The 24293-nt window shown below is 57.1% G+C and overlaps 2 protein-coding genes across 2 annotated transcripts in view; one reads left to right on the top strand and one right to left on the bottom strand.

Moving 5' to 3' along the window:
• Nucleotides 1-1205: 1205 nt before the first annotated feature.
• LOC119097911 (UPF0047 protein YjbQ-like) lies at nt 1206-6373 on the bottom strand. Its single transcript, XM_037220858.1, is given in 6 exon segments — nt 1206-1594; nt 1596-1628; nt 3126-3209; nt 3532-3573; nt 4186-4280; nt 6214-6373. Coding segments are annotated over 6 exon segments (516 nt in total). The 3' UTR covers nt 1206-1492.
• A 277-nt stretch (nt 6374-6650) lies between these two features.
• LOC119098425 (5'-3' exoribonuclease 1) overlaps nt 6651-24293 on the top strand; it is a 42136-nt gene continuing 24493 nt past the window's right edge. The window contains exons 1-19 of the mRNA XM_037221340.1: nt 6651-6954; nt 8521-8652; nt 9950-10044; nt 11100-11313; nt 12878-13042; nt 13399-13563; nt 14475-14595; nt 15076-15242; nt 15650-15757; nt 16382-16506; nt 16978-17202; nt 17612-17759; nt 18234-18345; nt 18805-18983; nt 19996-20168; nt 20909-21037; nt 21530-21647; nt 22164-22322; nt 23462-23576. Of these exons, the coding sequence (XP_037077235.1) occupies nt 6880-6954; nt 8521-8652; nt 9950-10044; nt 11100-11313; nt 12878-13042; nt 13399-13563; nt 14475-14595; nt 15076-15242; nt 15650-15757; nt 16382-16506; nt 16978-17202; nt 17612-17759; nt 18234-18345; nt 18805-18983; nt 19996-20168; nt 20909-21037; nt 21530-21647; nt 22164-22322; nt 23462-23576 (2725 nt within the window). The 5' untranslated portion in view covers nt 6651-6879. The remainder of the gene's footprint in view (nt 6955-8520; nt 8653-9949; nt 10045-11099; nt 11314-12877; nt 13043-13398; nt 13564-14474; nt 14596-15075; nt 15243-15649; nt 15758-16381; nt 16507-16977; nt 17203-17611; nt 17760-18233; nt 18346-18804; nt 18984-19995; nt 20169-20908; nt 21038-21529; nt 21648-22163; nt 22323-23461; nt 23577-24293) is intronic.

Consider the following 24293-nt stretch of genomic DNA (forward strand, 5'->3'; position numbering starts at 1 on the left):
AGAACAGCCTGCAAACGGCCACCGCGATCGCCATTTGGCCAATCGCGATTTGCACAATGACCCCAGGAAGTCTGTTTTGTATATACACGCTGTCGGGTCGCGACGCCACCTCAGTTGGGGGCGTCAACAACCGCGGCCAGTATACAAGACTTGACACTGGATGCGGATCACGACGGTGGCAAAACTCTGAGATTGGCGCAACGGACGCCGGGACACGGCTGACGTGTGGTGGCAGGTCCTGGCGCTGCGACAGCAGCAGAGGCGAGGTCCAGGAAGCCACAGCCACACGCACGGGCGGCGAGCGACGAGGCCACACTGCTGTGTCCTGAGCACCCGACCACGCTGCCCAGCGCTCGCTGCGGAGCAGGGTAGCGGCGGAGCAAAAGTGTTCAGCATCATGCTTTCTGTGATAAGCACGACCAACACGGCCGCCAATTATTCAGACATGAATAAAACCGTGACTTGCCAAGTGTATTCTGCGGTTTCACCTTTCATGGAAGGGATCATCAGCTGGTGCACCGCCGGTGCTAAAGTAAACGAGAAGTCCCGGGCGCCTGCCTCTCTGCTGGCAACGGCCAGCATTTGTACCTCGTATTTAGACCACGACGGCAACAAAGTGACAAACCAAGTAACATCAAGTAACGATTTATTATGTTGATTTCTAACCCGAACCAGCACTATACTTGAACGCGTGAACTCTCATAAACATTATGTGAACTGTGCAAATATCGAAGCACGGCCGCCGCGCGGCACTGAGCGCATCATGCATGTGGTGGTGGCGCACCGTATCTTCACAACAAGCAAGCTCAAGATCTGACCGACTTCCAGCGTCCCCGCTCCCTATGGCGGGGAGGGCAGTGCGCCACCCCGCGCGCCGGGGCGGCGCGGCCGCCGGGGACGTCGCCAGCGCCGGGCGGAGCCAGTGTCGCGCGGCGCCACACCGCGTGGGCCGGCGCTCGGGCCCGCTCCTCCGCTGTGCAGGGGACGCCGCAGCCCAGGCAGGCCGAGCCGAGACCGGCCAGCGACGGCGGCGCGCGGACTCCGCCCACAGCACGCGCGTCACGACCGCCGTGTCCCGACCACGACTGGAAGACGAGCGGAGCGGACGAGCGCGGGTGCGCGCCGCACGCGAGGCCGCGTCCGCGGCGGGAGCACGCCTGCGCGCGCGGGCGACGCTGCAACTAGCGGCGGCCGGCGCAGGCAGGCGGTGGCCGCGCCAGCTGAGCCCCACCGGTGCGGCGGCACGTGAGATCGACCGAGCGGCCACACCATCCATCAGCCCCACACGGCCCACCCGCGCACCCTCAACACACGTAACAAGCGCCAGTATAAAATTCATTGCGACTAGATCACCGTTTCCGCGCACGGGGCGACGCCGGCGGGCGCCTCCCAAGCCGCGCTGACGCGGCGCGGCCGGCCACCGGCGGCGGAGAGGGGCGGCGCGGCCGCCGTGATCAGCTGGCTCATGAGGCGGGGGCGGGGCCGGCCGGGCCTATCTGCTGCTGTTGGTCGACGCCAGCGGTGAGAGCGGCGAGTTGGGCGTGGGTCCGTCGCGCGGGCAGCCGTTCAGCGTCACCACCAGCTTGCGCGCGCCCCGCCTCGTCCCGGTGCTCACACAGCCAGATGCCCTGGCGACGGCGGCAGCGACGGCGACGTTACACGCGCGCGATGAGACGGTGCCGGGCTGGACATGGTCATACGCGTGCGACGGGACGCTGCCGGAGCTGAACACGGTCACATGCACGCGATGGAACGCTGCCAGGCTGGACACGGTCACATGCACGCGTTGGGACAGCGTCAGGCTGGACACGGTCACATGCACGCGATGGGACGCTGCCGGGCTGGACACGGTCACACGCACGCGATGGAACGCTGCCAGTCTGGACAAGGTCACATGTACGCGATGGGACGCTGCCGGGCTGGACACGGTCACATGCACGCGATGGGACGCTGGCAGGCTGGACACGGTCACATGCACGCGTTGGGACAGCGCCACGCTGGACACGGTCGCATACACGCGATGGGACGCTGCCGGGCTGGACACGGTCATATGCACGCGATGGGACGCTGCCGGGCTGGACACGGTCACATGCCCGCGATGGGACGCTGCCGAGCTGGACACGGTCACATGCCCGCGATGGGACGCTGCCGAGCTGGACACGGTCACATGCACGCGATGGGACGCTGCCGGGCTGGACACGGTCGCATACACGCGATGGGACGCTGCCGGGCTGGACACGGTCATATGCACGCGATGGGACGGCGCCGGGCTGGACACGATCACAGGCAGGGTACTCGAGCCACAAACGGCGCACAACAGCATTGCGGGCGACGTGACGGTCACGACGCGACAAGAACGGCGCGAAACACCATACATAACGTTACGGTCAGGTTATACCGCTGTATCACACAAAGGCTGGACGGCGGCAACAGAGACAACAGCACGAAACGGCCGTCAGGATTCACGTTTGATGGCTGATTGTGTTAGCACGCACTCGCGTGGGGTTGGGGGTGGGGGACAGATTGCCCCCCCCCCCGCCCGCCAAAGGTTTGTCCGGAATGGGTTCCGAACGACGCGGCGTAGTGCGACAAATTTTGCACAGCTGTAGACACTGAAATAGCGGATCGTTTAGCATAAACAATTTAGACGTACTTCGTTAGGTCGCTGACCTACGGCAGTTCAAAGCGCTTAGGGAATATCCACTGGTTGGTATGATTTACGCATACCATTCCACCGAGCATTTGCCTCTGACGTGATACAACCGCCGGACGTCACAGCAGAACACGACGCGGCCTGCTTACACGCGTTACCGAAACTGTTACGTTTTTATACGCACCAAATGCGCAGCTTGCCTCAGCCACGGCATCATGACGCGGTTGGGGTCGCTTCAGAACCTTATATCAACCATAAAAATATGCTCAAGCGTACGAAGGAACAATTTCGAAACTGGCGTTTATTCCCAACAACGCGCCTGCTTCACTAAACCCGGCCGCCAGCGAACAGCGGCTGACAACATCAGCGCTTTCGCTGACTTCTGGGAATCAGTTGCCTTAGCTTAGAATTCAGCACACTGCACGAAGACGTAGTGAGGCTCTGTGACATACGGACATCACGGAGAGCGTACCTGCCACGTTCCTACATGTAATCGGCCATCGGTGATAGGAACCGTCAGCGAAGAGCCCAGAAAGCATGCTTTTACATGCGCTGGCTGTGGAAAAACAGGTGGGTACGTAATACAACTACAACACCGGCGGCTACCGGATATCTCAATATAGGTTCGGCACAAAATACGCCGGGGTTTCGAATATCTCTGCGAAGGGAGCTTCAATGCACCAATGACTTCAGATATACTGGGCGTACTTCAGGTATTGGACACAAATAACTACCATGAACTAGAACTACTGGGTCTATGCTGATGAAGATGTACCCTACATACGACACGCCGTTTTCCTGTACCGAATCGGTTAACACCGGTATTCTTTCTACACAGCGGTGGGCACTAACGAGTACACGAGTACAGACCAACATACCATATCGTCAGGACCTTCGGCGCAGTGCTTGTATGGGAGGTTCTGAAACAAAACCGCTTCTTAGTTGCATTCAGTCAAGACCTGTCACACCTTGCCCAGTGAGGGATAATAGAGCCATTTGTAGCTCCATTGCACATTTCCTGTTGATGGACAACAGCTACAAACATTGTGACCCTTTCCATGACCTTATGAATGAGTTATCAAACAATGACACAGCATCTCTGACAACATGGGATGCTCACTTCAAACTCACCAAACATTTGAGGGATGATGCTAGACAAAAGAAAAGCCTCCAGGCAAGATAAAAGACACCAAGAATGCTTCCATATTATCCCTTTATGGGGCTATAATTGGCATCATCAACATGATGGAACCAATGAGCTCCACCTGCACATGTGGCTGCAGCACATGAAGTGACACAATAACTTGCTCTTAATTCAAAACAGAAGTGCCTGAAACACCATGATGCTGCCACACAATGGCAAAGTGCAACATGTGGCTTTTAATACATATTCACTTTCTTTAAAAATGTATTGTCATTACACATCATACTTAAGCCATTGCATGGTATCAGAAATCCCACCAACAAAGCCTGCTTTTCCAAGCACCTCCTGCCAATCACTCACAGAGGTGGAGAGGAATCAGATACATTACCTCAGGCACTATTTTGTTAAGCATGGTCTCCATATCCACGCGAACATTTGGATCCCAATTTTCATTCAATGACAAACTTGCTGATGTGTGTAGTACTGGAAAAGGATATCATGTGTCATTTAAAAGTTTCATTTAAAGACAGCAGTAATAAATCTACCACCTCTTTGGTCTCTGAACCTGAATGAGACTACAAGCAATAGCCAAATATCAGACATCATGGATTCATTCACTGATGTTACAATATTCACAAACCGCAAAAAGGCCTACAGTTGGAGGCAAAAACATAAGCTAAGCCATCTGATAATTATTGTGTGGGTTGTACCATTCTATACCTCAGCTTGCTCTGGGTGGACAATATTGGTAACTTGGGAACATGCCTGTGGACCAGGCAGCACCACACATACTTATTCATATGCTCAATGAATACAACTTTTTCCTTTTTTTTTGCACACTGCAAGGTTATCAATGTACCAAGTTTGGCATACTACATTGCCAAACTTATTGCACTTATTCCAGGATACTGATGGGGGAGCACGACACTCATACACAGTAAGGGCTCTGTTGCCACTCAAAAAATTACATGCTCAAATGGCTTGTATGGCAGCAAGGACACTGGGCAAAGGTGGATCCTTTGTAGGAAGATGGGAATGTTGTGCTCCACTCAGTGTCTATTCTGTACAACTATTTCAAACAGTTGGACACTTAATCCCCAAAAAGACACAGACAATTTTGTACAAAAAAAATCATAGGACTTCAGCTTACTATATGCAATACTCAACAGAAATGTTTGAAGAGCATACGTTTTAAATGTTATATGCTGTCCACCCCTTCTCTACACTGCAAAGAGATGCACATTATGCTGAGCACCTATTTCAAAGTAGAGCAGACATCACCACAACAACTTCAGAGCAAGTATGCCATACATCTGAGTGGTCAAAGTTGGGTGCATGGTCACCACCAAGTTAAGTACATAGAGCCAATGCTCCAGAGAGTCATGATGATGCAAAGGAAAGTTAGTGACACATTAAAAATGAAACATTCAGCAAACTTTGGCTTAGCCTGTGCTTGGCTCACATAAGCAGAAGGTTTGGCACACATATGTCAGGAAGGCACCTGCTACAGTGGATGAATTTTTTAGCACTAACCTCAGGTCAATGTGTGCCCCATATCACTCCATCCGTCAGAGTGTCTGCTTCCCAATCTATGTCATCCAAACATATCACAACCAAGTGCATTCATTAGTTATTGCTTTTGGGCAGTAACAAAGAGCAGTGCAAGTGTGGCTGATGTGTGACAAAAAGTTGTAACCCTAACTAAAATTGGCATCTTACCTACATCAATAAAAACCATGCATTACACGCAACAGACTGGCTACATGCACACACATAATAGGACCTTAAAGCAGGTTACATTTATCTTTCACATTTGCATACCAGGAAGCACTGACCTACACTCGAGAACATACTCTCAGGAGGCTGAGTGACATGCCCTGGTCCAAACCATGGCAGATTTCAACAACATGTAGTTTGGGTATGGGTGGGGCACACATCCCTATTTGAGGTAAGTCATTAATATCCACAGAAGAAGCCACTGGACTGGCACGTTAAGAGCATCATGCGCCCACAGCATACAAAAACAGGTAGCACTGTAGTCAAGGACCAAATCTGATGACACACCATATTTATGGGTGACATGCATGGTCAAAAAATCTGCCTCCAATCGGAAAGCTTACTGTCCTATTCTAACAATATTCCATCTGCCCTAAACATCTTGCTGGCATGTTTGCCCTGGTTTGCAAACTGGACCATGTATATATAGCATATATGGCATGGCAACAGTATGCATGTCAGTGTCTGTTACATGCCTTATAAATGTCCATGTAATTTTCACACTGCATACATTGCATAATGGGCCTGCTACATGCTAAGATGGACCTCCCAAGGTAGTAAGCGGAAAATTCATGGCAGTGTTTGATGCGATAGCAAGACCAGACAATTGAGACGCAGTAAGAAAAGCATTTTCACTCACTCTGAACGTGACATAGCCCTACTGAAAACTTTTTAATCTCTGGCAAATGCCTCAAAATTTCATCTGTCACCAAATGGATGCCTCTTTTTTGGGGCCTAAGCTTGATTCTCTTTTGAATCCACGCGGATCCAATATGAACGGCCCCCTTGGGGGACGCCATATTTGTATTCAGTGTCCTGGGTGTGCGGCTGGTAGAAGTTCGAAGTGATAGATCAACAGAACAGTTTTGGGCAATACAGCGTTGTGATTGGGTGGATTCTTGAAGAACGAATATTATTGGTGAAAAGTGGTAGACCATATGCTTCAACATCAGCTTCGAGCTTTAGGGGCGCAATGTGACGAAACAGGCATTCTTTGCATTCGTAGCGCAGCAAGGGAAGCGCCGTGGCTTGTGCGGGGCTTTGCGGTTGCAGGGCTCGTGTGTGCGAATGGGGGCGGTGGTGCGAGCGCGGATTTGCGATCGTCCCGTGGAACCAAGTGATTGGAATTAAGAAACAAGAAGACAAGTACGCAACAAGTGTGCAAGTCGCCCAATTCATCGGTTATTTTAACTGTGGGGGTCTCATCTAAAGGCAGCAGTACGGCAGCTGTGAAGTAAACCAAGTCCAGGGACTTAAGCGTGTCATCACACAAGTGCAACACCGTCCAAATAGACAAGCTTTAAGCATGGGTGTTCCCAAATTTTTTAGATGGATGTCTCAAAGATATCCCTGCTTGAGTGAGGTGGTCAAGGATTATCAGGTGTGTACTGCATTGGAAGGGATGCTTATCACATTCAGGCATGCTGCTTTTTTGTCCAGTTTGATATGATGCTGATTATAATTACTTGGCAGTGTCAATCTGTGCTCAGGAATGACTGTTTTATTACCATGATACGTGCCCTTTTTGTGTGCAAATGTGTAGAAGTCCCTGGGTATAGCTGGACAAATGTGATAAAATGTGTTGCTGGGCTGTATTGGTCATTTAGATTAGCATTCCTATTACAAATGGTGCTTGCCAAACTAGATGCCTATCTGCAGGGATGCATGTTGATGCTTGTCTGTAGTATCAGGTATAGGGGTCAAGGTGGTGATTTGTACATCCCTTGTGGGAGTGGGAGTGGAAGTGGGAGTGTGGAGTGCAGAGCACCTTGTACATTAATTAAATTCTTTAAGGCAGAAAAACCATGACATATTCATAAGTTATGATCTTATTATATATACACCATGATTATAATAGCAACAGAAGACATTGGCCTATGACACTAATGGTATAATACTGGTGAGTTAATGCCATCCCAATGGATCAGGGTCAGCTTCCAATTCAAGGTGGAGCTGAGGGTGCATCAATGCCATCCCAGTGGATCAGGGCCAGCTTCCAATTTAAGGTGGAGCTGAGGGTGCATCAATGCCATCCCAGTGGATCAGGGCCAGCTTCCAATTTGAGGTGGAGCTGAGGGCTAGTTTCTTCTATTCAAGATGCAACTTTTGCATATTGGCATTTGATAAGTTGATATAGTACCTTAATTTGACATATTCAGATACTCAAAATATGTTTTTGAAGCTGCCCAGTAATATAATTGTACACAGCTAACTAAACCTAACCTAACTGAATGTGACCTACCCCACCCCAATGCCCACTCTCACCCATACCCGCTCCCGCTCCCGCTCCCACTCCCACTCCCAGCCCCAGCCCCAGCCCCAGCCCCATCCCCATCCCCATCCCCATCCCCATCCCCATCCCCATCCCCACCCCCCGCCCTGCTCCCGCTCCCACTCCCACTTCCACTTCCATTTCCACTCTACCCTTCTCCTACCCCTATGCCTACTCCTACTTATCATGTTTGTCATTCCCCATCTACAACCCATACAGCCTCCTACAACTCATCACTGTCCTGTTGATATGTAGAGGTGTGCAACATCATATTGCTACATTATTTTCTACTACATTAAGGTGTCATATTAAGCCACCTTGACTAATCAATGACCAGTACACAAAAGCTCCCCTATGAAAAGTACATGCCAACCTTCTACTGGTGGGAGGCCTAAATGTGTCAGCATTGTGCTACCGGTGTAACAGACCGACATCTGCAATTATTATCATGATTGATAGAGTTTGAAGGTATGGTGGTAAGATATTCCCAAGGCTTATCTGTTTTATGATTATTTTTGGTACTTCATGTCATAATAATATCAATGGATGTAGAATGTGTTCTTGCAGTGTAAGGTACAAATGTTGATGATGTCTGATGCTATTTGCCCTAACAGCATATGTATGAAGTGTTAGATGTCTTTGAAGCACCTGCAATAACTTGTGCTGGATTTTCAGATCCCAGAGTTTGACAACCTGTACCTGGACATGAATGGCATCATTCATCCATGTTCTCATCCTGATGACTCAAACCCACATTTTCGCATCACTGAGGAGGCTATTTTCCAGAATATTTTTCATTATATTGAGGTAAGTTGATGGTCTCATGCTGATATGACACTGCCAAGCTCTCAATGATATGGAAAGAACTGCTTTGGGATTGTGCTTTCTCCATCAAATTTTCTCATTTGTCTTCTGATTGTTCTACCCTTCATTGATAAATGAAATAAAAAATTGATATTGATAAATGAAATAAAAAATTGATATTAGTTATTAAACACTGTAAAACTTGATCTCATGATTCTGTAATGTAAAAAGATCAGTACCTGTGCATGTGAGAGTAATCCCTGCCAGCCACTCATGATCATCCCCACCCTGCCATGTTGGTGGTCAATGGGAAAGAAGCTGAATTTACAATGTAGCATTACTGGGTATGAGTCACAGAATGGGCACATTGTTTGGTCTGACTAAAATGGAAAGGTCATCTGGCTGAGTGGGGGTCAACATAGGGCTGGAAGAGCTGTGCCACAGCCCTGTGTGGAGTGTAAAGCCCTCCACATTCTTGCCTGGTGAAAGGATGGAGGCAAAATATCTGTTGAACTGGTCAATGCAACTTGGGTGGTGGTTTCAGGGTGCATGCAATAAGGCATGCATAGCAGGTACTCTAAGTCCAAAACCATCCATGTGAACCATTTTGAATAAATTTAGTATTAAAATTGCCCAGTTTTGTTCATAGTTTTGCAATGCATGGTAACCAGTGGGATCAGTTCTGTTTGATCACTAATTTGGTACATCATTTCCATGTCAGAAGACCTCACAGCCCTGAACCAGTATGCTGGGTGGGGTGAAGACCGAGAAGAGTGTCCCCCCTTTTGATTTTGGTTTTGTCTTAACCCCAGGTCTCACAGGTCAGGTCTGCTCATTGAATTAGTTGCCAAACAGTGTCTTTAATTTGTTTTACCATAGCTGTGTTATGTGCTAATGTTGGCAATCATTCATTTAGGGGTCACAGCTATATTCCTTGCTTCTAGTTCCTTTAGGATCAGGTGTACCCTGGCAACAAACCTGTAATTAATCTCACACACAGAGAGTGCCACAGCACCACGAGTGATACATGACATGTGTTGTGTACTATTGTAAGCATTGACTTAACAGGTACAAAGTGTGATGACACACTGATGAGAGGAAATGATTGGTGGTTGTGGGTTGATCCAGAAATGACACAATTTATTGTACATTAGTGGAGGCCTGTCTCCAACATACAACCCTGTTACATGCTGCTCTGAATATCTGGCCGGCTTGAGAATTGATGTGCATATGTGTCAAATGAATGTGTGTATGCATACACACGCCCATGGCGGGTGTAGTAGCGTGCTTTTGTATGCAGGTGCTTTTTCGGATGATCAGACCCAAAAAGGTGTTCTTCATGGCTGTGGATGGAGTGGCGCCGCGCGCAAAGATGAACCAGCAGCGAGGCCGCAGGTGAGTGGGTGATTAGCGCTCGCAAATGAGTTGATGATCGGCGCCCGCAGGTGAGTGCCCACAGATGAGTGGATGATCGGCGTCCACAGATGAGTGGATAGCGGCGCCCGCAGGTGAGTGCCCGCAGGTGAGTGGATGATCAGTGCCCACAGATGAGTGGATGATCGGCGTCCACAGGTGAGTGGATAGCGGCGCCCGCAGGTGAGTGCCCGCAGGTGAGTGGATGATCGGCGTCCACAGGTGAGTGGATGATCGGCGTCCACAGATGAGTGGATAGCGGCGCCCGCAGGTGAGTGCCCGCAGGTGAGTGGATGATCAGTGCCCACAGATGAGTGGATGATCGGCGTCCACAGATGAGTGGATAACGGCGCCCGCAGGTGAGTGCCCGCAGGTGAGTGGATGATCAGTGCCCACAGATGAGTGGATGATCGGCGTCCACAGATGAGTGGATAGCGGCGCCCGCAGGTGAGTGCCCGCAGGTGAGTGGATGATCGGCGTCCACAGGTGAGTGGATGATGGGCGCCCGCAGGTGAGTGCCCGCAGGTGAGTGGATGATCAGTGCCCACAGATGAGTGGATGATCGGCGTCCACAGGTGAGTGGATAGCGGCGCCCGCAGGTGAGTGCCCACAGATGAGTGGATGATCGGCGTCCACAGGTGAGTGGATGATGGGCGCCCGCAGGTGAGTGCCCGCAGGTGAGTGGATGATCAGTGCCCACAGATGAGTGGATGATCGGCGTCCACAGGTGAGTGGATGATGGGCGCCCGCAGGTAAGTGGATGATCGGCGCCCACATATGAGGTCGTCACTCACTGTGCTCTAAGTTCATTTCCATTAGTTTCGGAGCGTTCGGTGGTGATCGCTAAAATACTGCATTAATGTTGTGGAAAAAATGAATGTAAAAAGAAAAGGAAAGGGGTGAGACCAAGTACATTCAAATTCCGAAGGCAGAGACAATGTGACAATGGTTTAGATATAAGCGCATAAGTTGACCTCCCCCTATCGCGGCTCTCCCCAGCGGCTGCCGGCCGCTCCTGAACTGCTTGCCGTTGCCAGGTTCCGATCAGTGCGCGAGGCGCAGGATCGCGAGCGCGAGGCGCTCGCCCGCGGCGAGACGCTGCCATCCGAGAAGCGCTTCGACTCCAACTGCATCACGCCCGGCACTGGCTTCATGTGTCGGCTCAACCGGCAGCTGCAGTACTTCGTGGCCATGAAGATGTCAACGGACCCGCTGTGGAAGGGGCTGCGCGTCATCCTCTCCGGCCATGACGTGAGGATAGCACCGGCTGACGGTGGCCATGACGTGAGGATAGCACCGGCTGACGGTGGCCATGACGTGAGGATAGCACCGGCTGACGGTGGCCATGGCGTGAGGATAGCACCGGCTGACGGTGGCCATGACGTGAGGATAGCACCGGCTGACGGTGGCCATGACGTGAGGATAGCACCGGCTGACGGTGGCCATGACGTGAGGATAGCACCGGCTGACGGTGGCCATGACGTGAGGATAGCACCGGCTGACGGTGGCCATGGCGTGAGGATAGCACCGGCTGACGGTGGCCATGACGTGAGGATAGCACCGGCTGACGGTGGCCATGACGTGAGGATAGCACCGGCTGACGGTGGCCATGACGTGAGGATAGCACCGGCTGACCGTGGCCATGACGTGAGGATAGCACCGGCTGACCGTGGCCATGACGTGAGGATAGCACCGGCTGACCGTGGCCATGACGTGAGGATAGCACCGGCCGGCTGGCTGACGATACTGGACCCGGCCCGGCCGCGCCCACCGGGTGGTTTGGGGACTTCACGGGTTTGAGAGGTCGTTTGGTCACGTCCAAAGCCTGGATGGATCATTTGCGGCGGGTGAGAGGATGTTCCAAGAGGAGGCGGTACTTTGATTTATGTGGTCACATATATTCTTCGTCGTGTTGTGCAGCAGGCTTTGCTGCATGCTTCTGGACCCGGGACCCATTTGAGCAGTATGGGCGCAACGGGCAAAGCACGCCACTGGCCGATAACAATGAAGCTGGCCGTTTCTGGGAGTGCGCAGAATGTCACCCAAACAGTTCGCCCCTGGACTAAAATGTCAACGTGATCTTGGCGTGGGACCGCCCACGCCACGGCCAACTCATGACAATGCAGCTGACCGTCATGGCGCTCAATGCCGTAACTAGTTGACCTGTTGTCATGGCTGTGATGTGCCGCTGAAAACATTGCCGCGTGGGTATTTTGGCAGCAGTGTTTTATTTCCGTGTAGGATTGTTGTCAAGTGTAAGTTTTGTCGTTGGAAACCTTGCACGTGATTGTAGAAGTACCCTCGCGTGAAAGTGTAGGAAGGAGAAAGTGTCAGTGGTGGCTTATATAGACATGTAAGTTGCGCTGGCGGAAGCCCTGCTGTGTCGGGGGTTTGACTAGAAGTTTTTTTTTCATTGGAAGCTTTGACAGTAGTTGCATTATGTGCGTAGAAGTAACGCTGCTTGAAAGCTTCGTGCGTAGCCTCCGCATGTCGCAGGAATAATATCGCGTGGCAGGTTGATAGGGTACGACTTTGTCGGGTTGAACTTTGGTCCGTAGATGTATCATGCGGAAGTTTTGTATGTAGAAGTCCTTTCCCCGCTGTGTGGAAGCGTTGTCCATTGCAGTGCCGCCGTGTAGTAGTAAGTTTGCACATAAGCCATGCCGGGAACCTCTTTACCTGGGACATGATTTCATCCAAGAGTTCCGTCGTAGCGGTTTTGTGGGCAAACGTTTTTGTGCTAGCAGCGGTGCACCATTCGGGGAGGTGTCCGTGCCTGCCGTACCTGGCCGCCGCTGAGCCCTGTCGGCCGCAGGTGCCGGGCGAGGGCGAGCACAAGGTCATGGAGTTTATCCGCTACGAAAAATCGCTGCCAGAGTACGACCACAACACGCGCCACTGTCTGTACGGCCTGGACGCCGATCTCATCGTCCTGGGGCTGTGCACGCACGAGCCGCACTTCGCCCTGCTCCGGGAGGAGGTCAGTCTGGGGCCCGCGCCGGGGCGCCGCCGAACGCCCTCCTGTAGTGCCCTGCCGGACGTCAGCCGGCCCTGCTGCGCGCGGCTTTCGTGTGACGTCATCAAGGAAGGCCGCTCGTACGCAGTTCTGCGCTGTTGTCGTGTGTGCGCCGCTGCGGCACCGAAGCCGGTAATGGTTTCTACTTCTTGTCTTTGTTTTGTCACATTAATGCAAGTGTGGTGCACAGTGTCAGGTTATCATTTAAAGCAGTATGACATCTGGGCCAGCTGCATTATAACGCTCTGACCTCCTCTGACCTATGACTTCCTCCGACCTCTGACCTCTGACCTCTGACCTCTGACCTCCGCCCGGTCCAGGTGCTGTTCACCAGGCAGCAGTCCAAGCGGACGACGGTGCCAGAGGAGATGACTTTCTACCTGTTACACCTCAGCCTCTTCCGCGAGTACCTGGAGTACGAGTTCAGTGACCTGAAGGCTGCGCTTCCGTTCGAATTCGATATTGAACGCATCATTGACGACTGGGTAAGCGGCCGGCGGTGGTCCAGCGCCATCGAGTGTATTCGGCCATTTGTTTGCGACGACGAAGGGCTGCTTGTCAGCCTGTGACGACGGGGTAGCGGCGCCGATCGCCCGGTGCAAGACTTGGTCAGCCTTTCTGTTTTCATGCTCCGATGTCGGCCGCGTGCAGGTTAATGATGTGTTGTCCTGTGTTGTCTCCTGCTGTTTGATTTCTGCCAGCGGTAAAACGTGTAAGGTGAGCGGCCAGCGGAACGCTTCGCAAGTGTTATCCATGGCGCCAGTGGCGGTCGTGCTAAGGCCCGCTCATACCATGGCTCAAGCGCTAAGTTCGCTGCTTGCATAATCAGGGGTGTAGTTTTCTATAGAGTTAGGTAGGCTTCCACCCGCTCCCCTAACATGGCTCCCCGCACAATCTGAGGACAAAGCTTGCCAAATTCGAGAGACAGTGGTTTTCTGGCGTATTTTGGTGAAAGGTTTCGTCCTTTTCCACCGCTTTCCCCCCTTCCCCCTCAATCTTGCGAAAATGACGCCCCTGTGCGTAACATCCATTCAGGTAGTCGTAAAACCACTGGAAGCCCGTCCACCATTCAGAGCACACTGGTCATTGTCATGGTTCCATCTGGCAGAGGAGCGTATGACCCGGCGTGTACTGCGGCCGCGCTCAGGGGGACTCGAGACTTACCGACCCCCACCCGCCTGCCAGCCGTCAACCAGGGTCGCTCTCAGCTGCTCGCCACGAGCGGAGTGGCGGACACGGCAGGCTCCCCGCCGTCCGGCCGCCGTTTGATGCGGTCTGGTCAGTGCCCTGGAGGGCCTGGCCTGTGAGGTGTCTGCCCGAGTCCGCCGCTGCCGGGTCTTCCGCCGGCCCGGCTCGCTCCAGCGCGTGCTGTCATCTCATCGACGCTCCGCCGCAGGTTATGATGGGCTTTCTGGTGGGTAACGACTTTGTGCCGCACCTACCCAACCTGCACATCAAGGAGGACGCCCTGCCAATCCTGTACAGCTGCTACAAGCAGGTGCTGCCCACGCTGGAAGGTCAGTCTCAGCTCGCCGGCCGGGGGGACCGCCGTCGGGACGCTGAGGTGGGCAGGGCCAGGGGGGGGGGGGGGGGGGGGTTTGACCGACACCGCGCCTGCCAATTAGGGCCGCTCTCAGCTGGCCATCACCGACGGCTGCAGGAGATCGTCCGAGTCCGCTTGTCGCCCAGTGATGCCGTTTTCCTGTTGTCTTCACTTAGCAGCTGAATGTCGCCTCTCTGTGATCGTTATGGAACGGGCGGATGTCCGTGTTTTATCCCGCCTGTCGCGGCCGTGACAGCGTCCGATAGCCCGGTGCAATCTGCTTCGCCCTCTTCTGTTTCCATTGCCTTTTTCCGTACCCATCTTGTCCTTTCCCCCTGTGCCGCTCTCAGTGTCGGTGTCGGCCCGTGGCCATGTCTTGCCGCCCGCCAGCTTGGTTTGTGGCGGCGGTCGTGGGTGGCAGCCGTGACCGCTTGGCGCGCGCCGACCGCGGCAGGGTACATCAACGACGGCGGCACGCTGGTGCTGGACCGGTTCGAGGCGTTCATGCAGCAGCTGGCCCAGTGGGAGATGGAGAGACTGGAGGACTCCGCCGCCGACCGGCGCTGGCTCAGGAGCAAACGCGGACCCGAGGACGTGCGGTATAAGAAGACCGGCTCCAAGGTGGGCTCACGCCCGGGCCGGCCCGCGCGGCGTGACGTCACGGCGGTGGGCGTGGTGACGTCACGAAGGCCGGTGCCGCGCGGGGCTGCGCGGTGACGCCTGAGGTGTACCGTACCCCGTGGCTTCGAAGTGTGCCCTGCGGTCAGGAACTGTGGTGTACTTTGTATCGTGCGGTGGCTCGCCGTCTCCATGGGCTTTGGTCAGAACACTGGCGTTTAACCGCTCTGCCCGCCCCGCTGAGTGCGCCAGTGGATACTGATTACGACTTACATGTGTTGCTGTGGATGCCAGCACTTAAATGTTGAATGCAATCATAATTGATGCTCACAAATTGGACCAGTTGACCGGAGGCTTAAGTTGCGGCCTGGCCGTCAAGTTAAGCCTGAAGCACTGCCATGACTTTTCAGACGAAGTTCAAGCTGAAGGGGCGTGATGACTTCGAGGACTTCAGCATGTTCGACGCTCTGGATGGTGTGGTAGAGGAGGAGCTGGAACCAGCTAAGAACAAGTCTGTGGTAAGGCTGCTTGGGACTAGGGGACTATTGCTGGGGACTGTTATGGGATGTTCCATTGCTGGGCATAGGGACAACAACCGCAGAGCGGCGAGCTATTGACATTTCCTCTTAGCCGAAAAAAATACAAGCTTTGCAAGATATGTACACGAATCCCGAGTCATTGAATCCGAGTCGGCGTACGAACATGGGTCTCGTGAACGCCGGCGGAGTCGGCGGTCCGCATCACGCAACGCGTATACAATGGTCCGCAATTAAAAGGTCACTGAAAGTCACCAATGAGCGTCAAATGTTTCGCACTGCTCACCGCCTGTGGGCGCGCTACTCCGCCGCACTGGACGGCAGATTGCAGACGGGAGTCGCGGCAGGCCGCCTGAAGGTGCCGGGCCGGCCTCTCCCAATCCGGCCCCGCATGTGGGCCGACCCTGCCGCTAACCCAGCCCCGCACCTGCGCCGACCCTGCCGCTAACCCAGCCCCGCAAGTGGGCCGAACCTGCCGCTAACCCCGCCCCGCACCCTGGGCCTACCCTGCCGCTAACCCCGCCCCGCACCCTGGGCCTACCCTGCCGCTAGCCCCGCCCCGCACTTCCGACCCTGCCGCTAATCCCGCTCGCCTGTGCCGCGCAGTTCAGTGAGATCCACACCAACATCGATGACGATCTGCTGGAGGGGGACGAGTCGATGGCCGAGCTGGAGTACCGGCAGCAGCGGCGCCACTACTACAAGACCAAGATGGACATTGATATCACGCCGTAAGGCCGGCGTTGGTCGCCGACAGTGCCCCTGCCACCAGCCTGAGCGCCGAAGGGGCTTTGGTTGCCGCTGTCAGACTGTGGGACAGCGCATTACATAAGGACATCGCATGGGCTTGTGTGGTCCTGCTGCAAGGTGTTTGCAGGGGTAGTCGTAGTTGATTTAGTCGTGCAGTCGCGGTCCTTCTTAGCGGTCGGAGCAACTAGCTTTGTATGTATCTAGCGGAATTAGCTGTATTTGTCCGAGCCCCATTGTCGTCCTCCGACCGGGTTAGGGGTGTACTCTAGTTGTGGCATCGCCCAGGCCTGCCAATATCCATGATCGCACGGCCGTTCTCCGCACCGGTCGAACACCCCCTTCGAACATTGTGCTCGGCAGTCGCTGAGCGGAGGATCCGCGGCGAGCCCGACGGTGCCGCCCGCGTCCGTGACCTGTGGCCCTCTGACCCTTGCTCCCCACCCCTCCGGCAGCGAGGCGGCCGTGCGGCAGGCGGTCGAGTTCGTGCGCGCCGTGCAGTGGATCCTGCACTACTACTACGACGGCGTGTGCTCGTGGTCGTGGTTCTTCCCGTCGCACTACGCGCCATACATCGGCGACGTGCGCGGCTTTTGCGCCGTCGCCGACGTGGTGCGCTTCGACTACGGCCGTCCGTTCCTGCCCTACGAGCAGCTGCTGGCCGTGCTACCGGCCGCCAGGTGAGCGGCGGCCGCCGTCGCCGCCGCCGCGGCCCGAGGCCAGCCCGGGTGCCCGCCGGCGGGCGGCGCGTCAGCAGCGGCTGCGGCACTGCGTCCCTGCGCTCAGTGCTCACAGCACTGGCGGGCAGTGTGGTGACGGCTAGCGTGTCATGGCAATGCTGTTCGTTCCTGCGGTCCCGCAGTCTGGTCTTTTGCGTTGCTTTTTTCTGTACATTGCCAGGATCTTTGAATCCCACTTCTGGGCACTCTGAGCCCCTGCACATCGTGCTCGGTTGGCAGGATCGGACTGGACCCCGGCGAGGCGTGCCCGCCTCCTCAGTGCTCTTTTTCACGTCATGATCTTGCTTGCAGCGATTGTTCGCTGTTTGTGAGCTTGCCACCATGGTTACGGACGTATCCTATACTTCAGTCAGGACTCTCTACCCGAGTGTCTGCGCCCGCTGATGACGTCGCTGGACTCGCCCATCCTCGAATATTACCCGGAGAACTTCGAGACGGACCTGAACGGCAAGCAGCAGGACTGGGAGGCTGTCGTGCTGATTCCCTTCATCGATCAGGTGCGCACGTGCGTCCGCGCCACTGCGCGCGCTCGGCAGGGCCGGTCGGTGGCCTCGCTGGGCGGAACAGCGGCGCTGACGGTACCCCGTATGGGCATCTACTGTACAGCAAACATGAAATGTGTGTTTAGCTGTCGCAACCAATCATTGGCCCGAATCCCTGCCGTCCGATGCCGAATGTTCCGCTCGTAGTCTCAAGCCTGCTCCGCTGAAGTGATCGCCAGTTTCCTTCTGGTTGAAATCTCATCTTTTCAACTCTCAAGAAAATTACGCTTATGATGGAAGTATTTTTACCCTAATTGGCTTTATACCACAACCAGTATTTACTCCGTGAAATTAGTTCCACCCGACCCGTAGACTCCGTAGCCGACTTTTCCCTGCCGGCCGGCCAGCGGCCGTCAGCGTTGAGAGCGGGCCGCGGGCCTGACCCGGTGCGTCCGGCCTGAATTGACTGTGGCCGGCGCTGTGTGGCAGGAGCGGCTGCTGGCAGCCATTCAGCCGCTGTACGCCCGACTGACAGAGGAGGAGCGAGCCCGCAACGTGCACGGCGACGCCCACGTCTTCCAGTACACCAGCCAGGACCAGGGTACGGCCATGCTGGCAGCCGGGGGCCGGAGACCAGTCACCGCCCGCCCAGCGAGGCATGCCTCGCAGCTGGCGGCCAGTCCCCCGCCCGCCCGCTCACCCGGCGTGGCGTGGCGGAAAGTCGGCGCATGGTGTGAAGCTGTGTGATTATGTGCTTGTGTGCGTCGTGTACGCGTGATGCGTGACACGGGCGTCGCGTGTCTTGTGTCGGGGTCTGACCTCGCTCTCCGCGTCACTAGTGCGCCGGGAATCGGAAGCATGCGCGCGCCCTTCTGTCGGCGCCGAAGCCGTGCACGCGCTGAGGTGACCGAAGGTGGCCGGAGCCTGCAGGTGACAGCGTCGGCGGGCGCGGGCTGGCCGTCGTGTCGCGTCTTGGTGCTGCTGGCCGCGCGGCGCGCGGACTGCTGCTCCGGGCGCGGCCGCCCCTCTGACCTGGACTGAGCGCCGCCGCCGTCCACAGGGCCCACCGCCTCGCCCGGCTACTTCCCGGCGCTGGAGCGGACATACGCGCGCGTCTCGGTGCGCCCGCGCGAGCCATTCATCGCCGCCCGTTCGGCGCTGCGCAAGGGCCTGCTGCCCAACGCTCGGCTCGACCTGCTGTTCGTCGGCTTCCCCACGCTCAAGCACGTGGCGCACTCGGTGAGGGCCGGCGACGCAGCGGCCGACGGGAGGCGGGCGGCGCGCGCCGGCTCGGTCGCTGCCGAAGCCGATCGTTGATGTCATGTGACGGAGGGGTATTGTACGTTGCGAACCTTATGTCGGTGGCGCCCCTTTGGATTCAAGAGATCTCATGTCCCATGTTTACAAATACTCGGTGGCCGAGTGGTGGTGTGTTGCTGATGAGACACACAAGTGGTGGTGTGTTGCTGATGAGACACACAAGTGGTGGTGTGTTGCTGATGAGACACACAAGGCCGTTCAGCTGCTGAGGGAGCAGGCCAGACTGTTCAGCTGCTGATGGGGCAGACCAGGCTGTTCAGCTGCTGATGGGGCAGACCAGGCTGTTCAGCTGCTGAGGGGGCAGGCCAGACTGTTCAGCTGCTGATGGGGCAGGCCAGGCCGTTCAGCTGCTGATGGGGCAGACCAGACTGGTCAGCTGCTGATGGGGCAGACCAGACTGTTCAGCTGCTGATGGGGCAGGCCAGGCTGTTCAGCTGCTGATGGGGCAGGCCAGGCTGTTCAGCTGCTGATGGGGCAGACCAGACTGTTCAGCTGCTGATGGGGCAGGCCAGGCCGTTCAGCTGCTGATGGGGCAGGTCAAGCTGTTCAGCTGCTGATGGGGCAGGCCAGGCTGTTCAGCTGCTGATAGGGCAGGCCAGGCTGTTCAGCTGCTGATGGGGCAGGCCAGGCTGTTCAGCTGCGGAACATCGACAATAGAGCTGTCGACTCAACCAGCCCGTGATTCGCAATGCATCTGATTTTGTTTTTCGCGGCGCGTCAACCGGGGTGGACGTCGCTTGACATTGACCTGGATAACAGCGGGCATCCAGCAGCGCCAGCGGCGTGCTCGGCGTGGCAGGGATACATCCACGATGGGTGCATGTGTGCCAGTGAATGTTGACTATGAATTGTGTTAATGACAGTGGTGATGGCATGCGAATTTCTCGACAGCAGCTTGACGACGCCAATGACGCTGAGCGTCTGCCTCCAGTTCCACCTGTCGCGCCAGAAGGTGAAGGTGTTCAGCCAGCCGTCGAACGGGGAGAGTGTGATTCTGACGGTGAAGGACCGCTGGGAGGGTAGCGAGCCGGACGCGCCGGCCGAGGCCAGACGGCTGCTGGGTCGCGCCGTGTTCGTCCAGTGGCCGCATCTCACAGAGGCCAAGTGAGTCGCCAAAACTTCCGTTTTTTTGTTGTCTGTTCCGCGCTGCCGGCGTCAGAATGACGTCCAGATGGGCCCTGTATGTCGAGTTAGGATTGTGAAGCCTCTTTATGTATCTGTTAAGAGACGGATTGTGTCCTTGATCGTGTCTGACTGATTACATCTCCCTGTCGGTATCACGCCGACGCGGTCTCTTCGGCCCGTTCTTGGCAGGATGGCACAGGCTGTATGCTCTTATCAAGCTCATCACGTTTCTCAATGTGCGTGTCGGGCTGATGCCCCCGTTTCTCATCACGTTTTTGCATTTGCGTGTCGAGCGTATGCCCCCGTTCCACTCTATCCCAGCCTGAGGTCATCTGTTTTGGCTACCATATCGGGCTCATCACATAGACCCCCGTGCGCGTCAGCCTGGTGCTCTCCGTCCTTCCTGGCCGCCTGAAGCCCGGTGTTCCCCAACGTGTAAGGCTGGTACCCCCCGTCCTCCCTGGCCGCCTGAAGCCCCGGTGTTCCTCCCTGCGTGTCAGGCTGATACCCCCCGTCCTCCCTGGCCGCCTGAAGCCCCGGCGTTCCCCAGCGTGTTAGGCTGGTACCCCCCCCTCCCCCCCGTCGTCCCTGGCCGCCTGAAGCCCCGGTGTTCCTCCCTGCGTGTCAGGCTGATACCCCCCGTCGTCCCTGGCCGCCTGAAGCCCCGGTGTTCCTCGCGCGTGTGTCGGGCTGACGCTGCCTGCTGCCGCCTCCGACAGGGTGGCGGCCGTCTCGTCGGTCGAGAGGCGCTACACGCTAAAGCCCGGCTCCGACCAGCTGGTGGTGGAGAAGCTCACCGACGCCGACCGGACCGTTTGGATCGGCCAGATGCATGACATCAAAAACGCGTAAGTGCGGCGCGCAGGCGGCCCGGGCCGTGCCGCCCCCGTCGGCGGTGGCGACGGCGGCGTGTGTGGCGGGGTGTGACCGGGTGGTAGGTGAGGATCGCCGGTTTGTGTCGTCCGCACTGTCCGGCGTCATCTCATTCGTTGCACCACCGGGAATGCTATCTGTCGCATGCCTAGCCGTCGCCGAGAGAACGACGGCAGGCGGCTCGGCATTGTCGACGGCGCGTGGTCCGGTCTCCATCAGCTGCACCGCTGCCATGTTAGAGCGACGTGCTCGAAAAAACGATGGTGTGCCGGTCTTTTGCGCGTGCCGTCTCTCACGACACCTACCGACGCGCCACCCACCGTGTGATGCACGCGCGCTACGGCCACGCCGTGCAGGTCCCAGCGCCTCAGGCATCGTGCAGGTCTCTAGCGCTTCAGCCGCCGTGCAGGTCCCCAGCGCCTCAGCCGCCGTGCAGGTCCCGAGCTCCTCAGCCGCCATGTTGACAGGTATGAGAGCCGGTTCGGCATCCTGACGGGCGACGTGCCGCTGCTGGTGTACGGGCGTCCGATGACTGGGCGCAGGTACATCGCCACCAGCGCCGGCAGCGTCACGCTCGAGAAGCAGGTGAGCTCGCCGGCTTCGGATGTCGCCCGCCGGCCGCGCCTCGACGGCCGGCCCCCGGACCCCCGCACGGGGCGCGCGTGGCGGGCGGTTCGCGGTCCCGTCGGATATGCGCAGCTGTTGTCGCGGCGGACCGGATCGGCTGCCGTGTGGCGCAGCCTTGCTCGCTGTGTGCCGCTGGTCTGCTCCCGAGACGCGCAGCTCTGTGCCGTGGCCGGAGTCGTTCTGCGGCACCTTCCCCACCTGCTGCCGTGGTGGGCGATGCCGTCCGCCGCCTCGCAACGAGCGGAGCATCCCCTCCGGCGGTGCTCAAGTACTCAAGCCTCGAAGAAAAAGTGTGCAGAGCGAGGTGTAGCCCCTCGCTCTCGTGTTACTCGTGACTTATACCAAACGCAGAGGATGATGATCACAATGATGCTGGTGGTGGTTGTGATGGTGATGGTTATGATGATGACAGCGTCCCGCATGGCCTGTTTGCGCCCGGCACTTTTCTCACGACGCGCCGGTGCCCCGCTTCAGTGGTCGCCGACGCCGAAGCCGTTCGCGCTACAGACGTGCGTCCGTGACCTGGACACGCTGGACCAGACGTTCTCCCAGTACGGAACGCTGGACGAGCTGTTCAGCGCCGGCTCCACCTGCTTCGTGCTGAAGGCCGATTCGTACGGAGCGATGGGCAAGGCGAGTGGGAGCCGATGTCCGCGAGCAAGCCAGCGGGTGGTGTGTCCGCGCCCGCCGGCCTCGCCGCTGCTGGGCTCTCCGGTGTGGTATATGGCGCTTCCCGAGCGACGTGGATGGTCCGCGTGTGGTGTGTCCGCGCCCGCCGGCCTCGCTGCTGCTGGGCTCTCCGATGTGGTAAAGTGGTGTGTCCGCGCCCGCCAGCCTCGCCGCTTCTGGGCTCTCCGGCGTGGCATAGTGGTGTGTCCGCGCCCGCCAGCCTCGCCGCTGCTGGGCTGTCCGGCGTGGCATAGTGGTGTGTCCGCGCCCACGGGCCTCGCCGCTGCTGGGCTCTCCGGTGTGTTATAGTGGTGTGTCCGCGCCCGCCAGCCTCGCCGCTGCTGGGCTCTCCGGTGTGTTATAGTGGTGTGTCCGCGCCCGCCAGCCTCGCCGCTGCTGGGCTCTCCGGCGTGGCATAGTGGTGTGTCCGCGCCCGCCGGCCTCGCCGCTGCTGGGCTCTCCGGCGTGGTATGGTGGCGTGTCCGCGCCCACCGGCCTCGCCGCTGCTGGGCTCTCCGGTGTGGTATAGTGGTGTGTCCGCGCCCACCGGCCTCGCCGCTGCTGGGCTCTCCGGCGTGGTATGGTGGCGTGTCCGCGCCCGCCGGCCTCGCTACTGCTGGGCTCTCCGGTGTGGTATATGGCGCTTCCGGAGCGACGTGGATGGTCCACGCGGGGTTCAGTCCCATGCGGTGTGCGGTCACGATGTGTGGCGTGCTGCTGGTGTCCGGTGCCCGTGTGGTGACCTGGTGCTGGGGCGAGCCGTCGTGATGATCCGGTCAGCTGTAGTGCCCCTCCCGCGGTGTCGTGCTGGAGCGGCCGTGGCGCGCTGCTGGTCCAGCGCTGTAGTCTCCCCGCGAAACGGCGCAGTGCTGGGGTAGCCGCGTGGGTCGGTCCAAGGGACGGCACATCTGCGTGACATCTTTTTATTAAGGGATCATGACGCGTCACGCCCCTTGTATGGGGCGGCAGCGGCTGCATTGGCCGTAGAAGTGCTCGGGGGCTATTTGGAAACTGGGATTCGAACCCGGGCCTCACTACTAGGCGGTTTCATCATTCCTCGCGCGGCTATCTGGCACTCGAATTGACACTCCTGCCACCGCCAGGTGATCGGCGTGAGCGAGAAGGGCCGCGTGCGGCTGGACGTGACGCTCGCCTCGGAGCCGGACTTCACCAAGGTGGAGCGTCGGCAGGCGCGCCTGACCGCCTCTTACTTCCCCGGTGAGCGTCACCCCTCCGTGCGTGCCCAGCTGACTCCCAGCGGGCGACATTCGAGCTCAGTCTCGCGCCCGGCCGACAGCCAGGGCCAGCGGTGCTGCGCTCGCCGGTCCGTGGCCAGGGGAGAAGCTGTACACACACGGCGCCGGAAGGTCAGGCACAGGCAGGCAGCACAGCACCCCGCTGTCTTCAGGTACAGGCAGACAGCACAGCACCCCGCTGTCTCCAGGTACAGGCAGACAGCACAACACCCGCTAGCCTCAGGTACAGGCAGGCGGCACAGCACCCGCTAGCCTCAGGCGTAGGCAGGCAGCACAGCACCTCGCAAGCCTGAGGCCGCGGCGGGTCTGCCACAGGCAGGCAGCACAGCACCTCGCAAGCTTCAGGCCGCGTCGGGTCTGCCACAGGCAGGCAGCACAACATCCCATGGGCCCCAATCCGTGCCGCGGATTTTGGCTCTGAGAACCCCAAGCCATCTAATTCCCGATTTTCGATAGAAGAGTTCAGGGCAGTGCTGCGCAGCACGCGGAATGTTGTACCTGGATGGGAGGACGTCACAAATGAACTGCTAAAGAACCTCAGCAACGCGCCACTTGAGTCGTTATCGAAATTTGGCTTGATCTGGGACAGTGACACGTTTCCGAAGTAACGGAGGGAAGCAATATTCGTGGCTGTTCTAAAGGCTGGCAGAGATGGTACGGACTCCCTCAACTATCAGCC

The sequence above is a fragment of the Pollicipes pollicipes genome, unplaced genomic scaffold, assembly GCF_011947565.3.
Source record: "Pollicipes pollicipes isolate AB1234 unplaced genomic scaffold, Ppol_2.1 Scaffold_4740;HRSCAF=5597_pilon_pilon_pilon, whole genome shotgun sequence".
Taxonomy (NCBI): domain Eukaryota; kingdom Metazoa; phylum Arthropoda; class Thecostraca; order Pollicipedomorpha; family Pollicipedidae; genus Pollicipes; species Pollicipes pollicipes.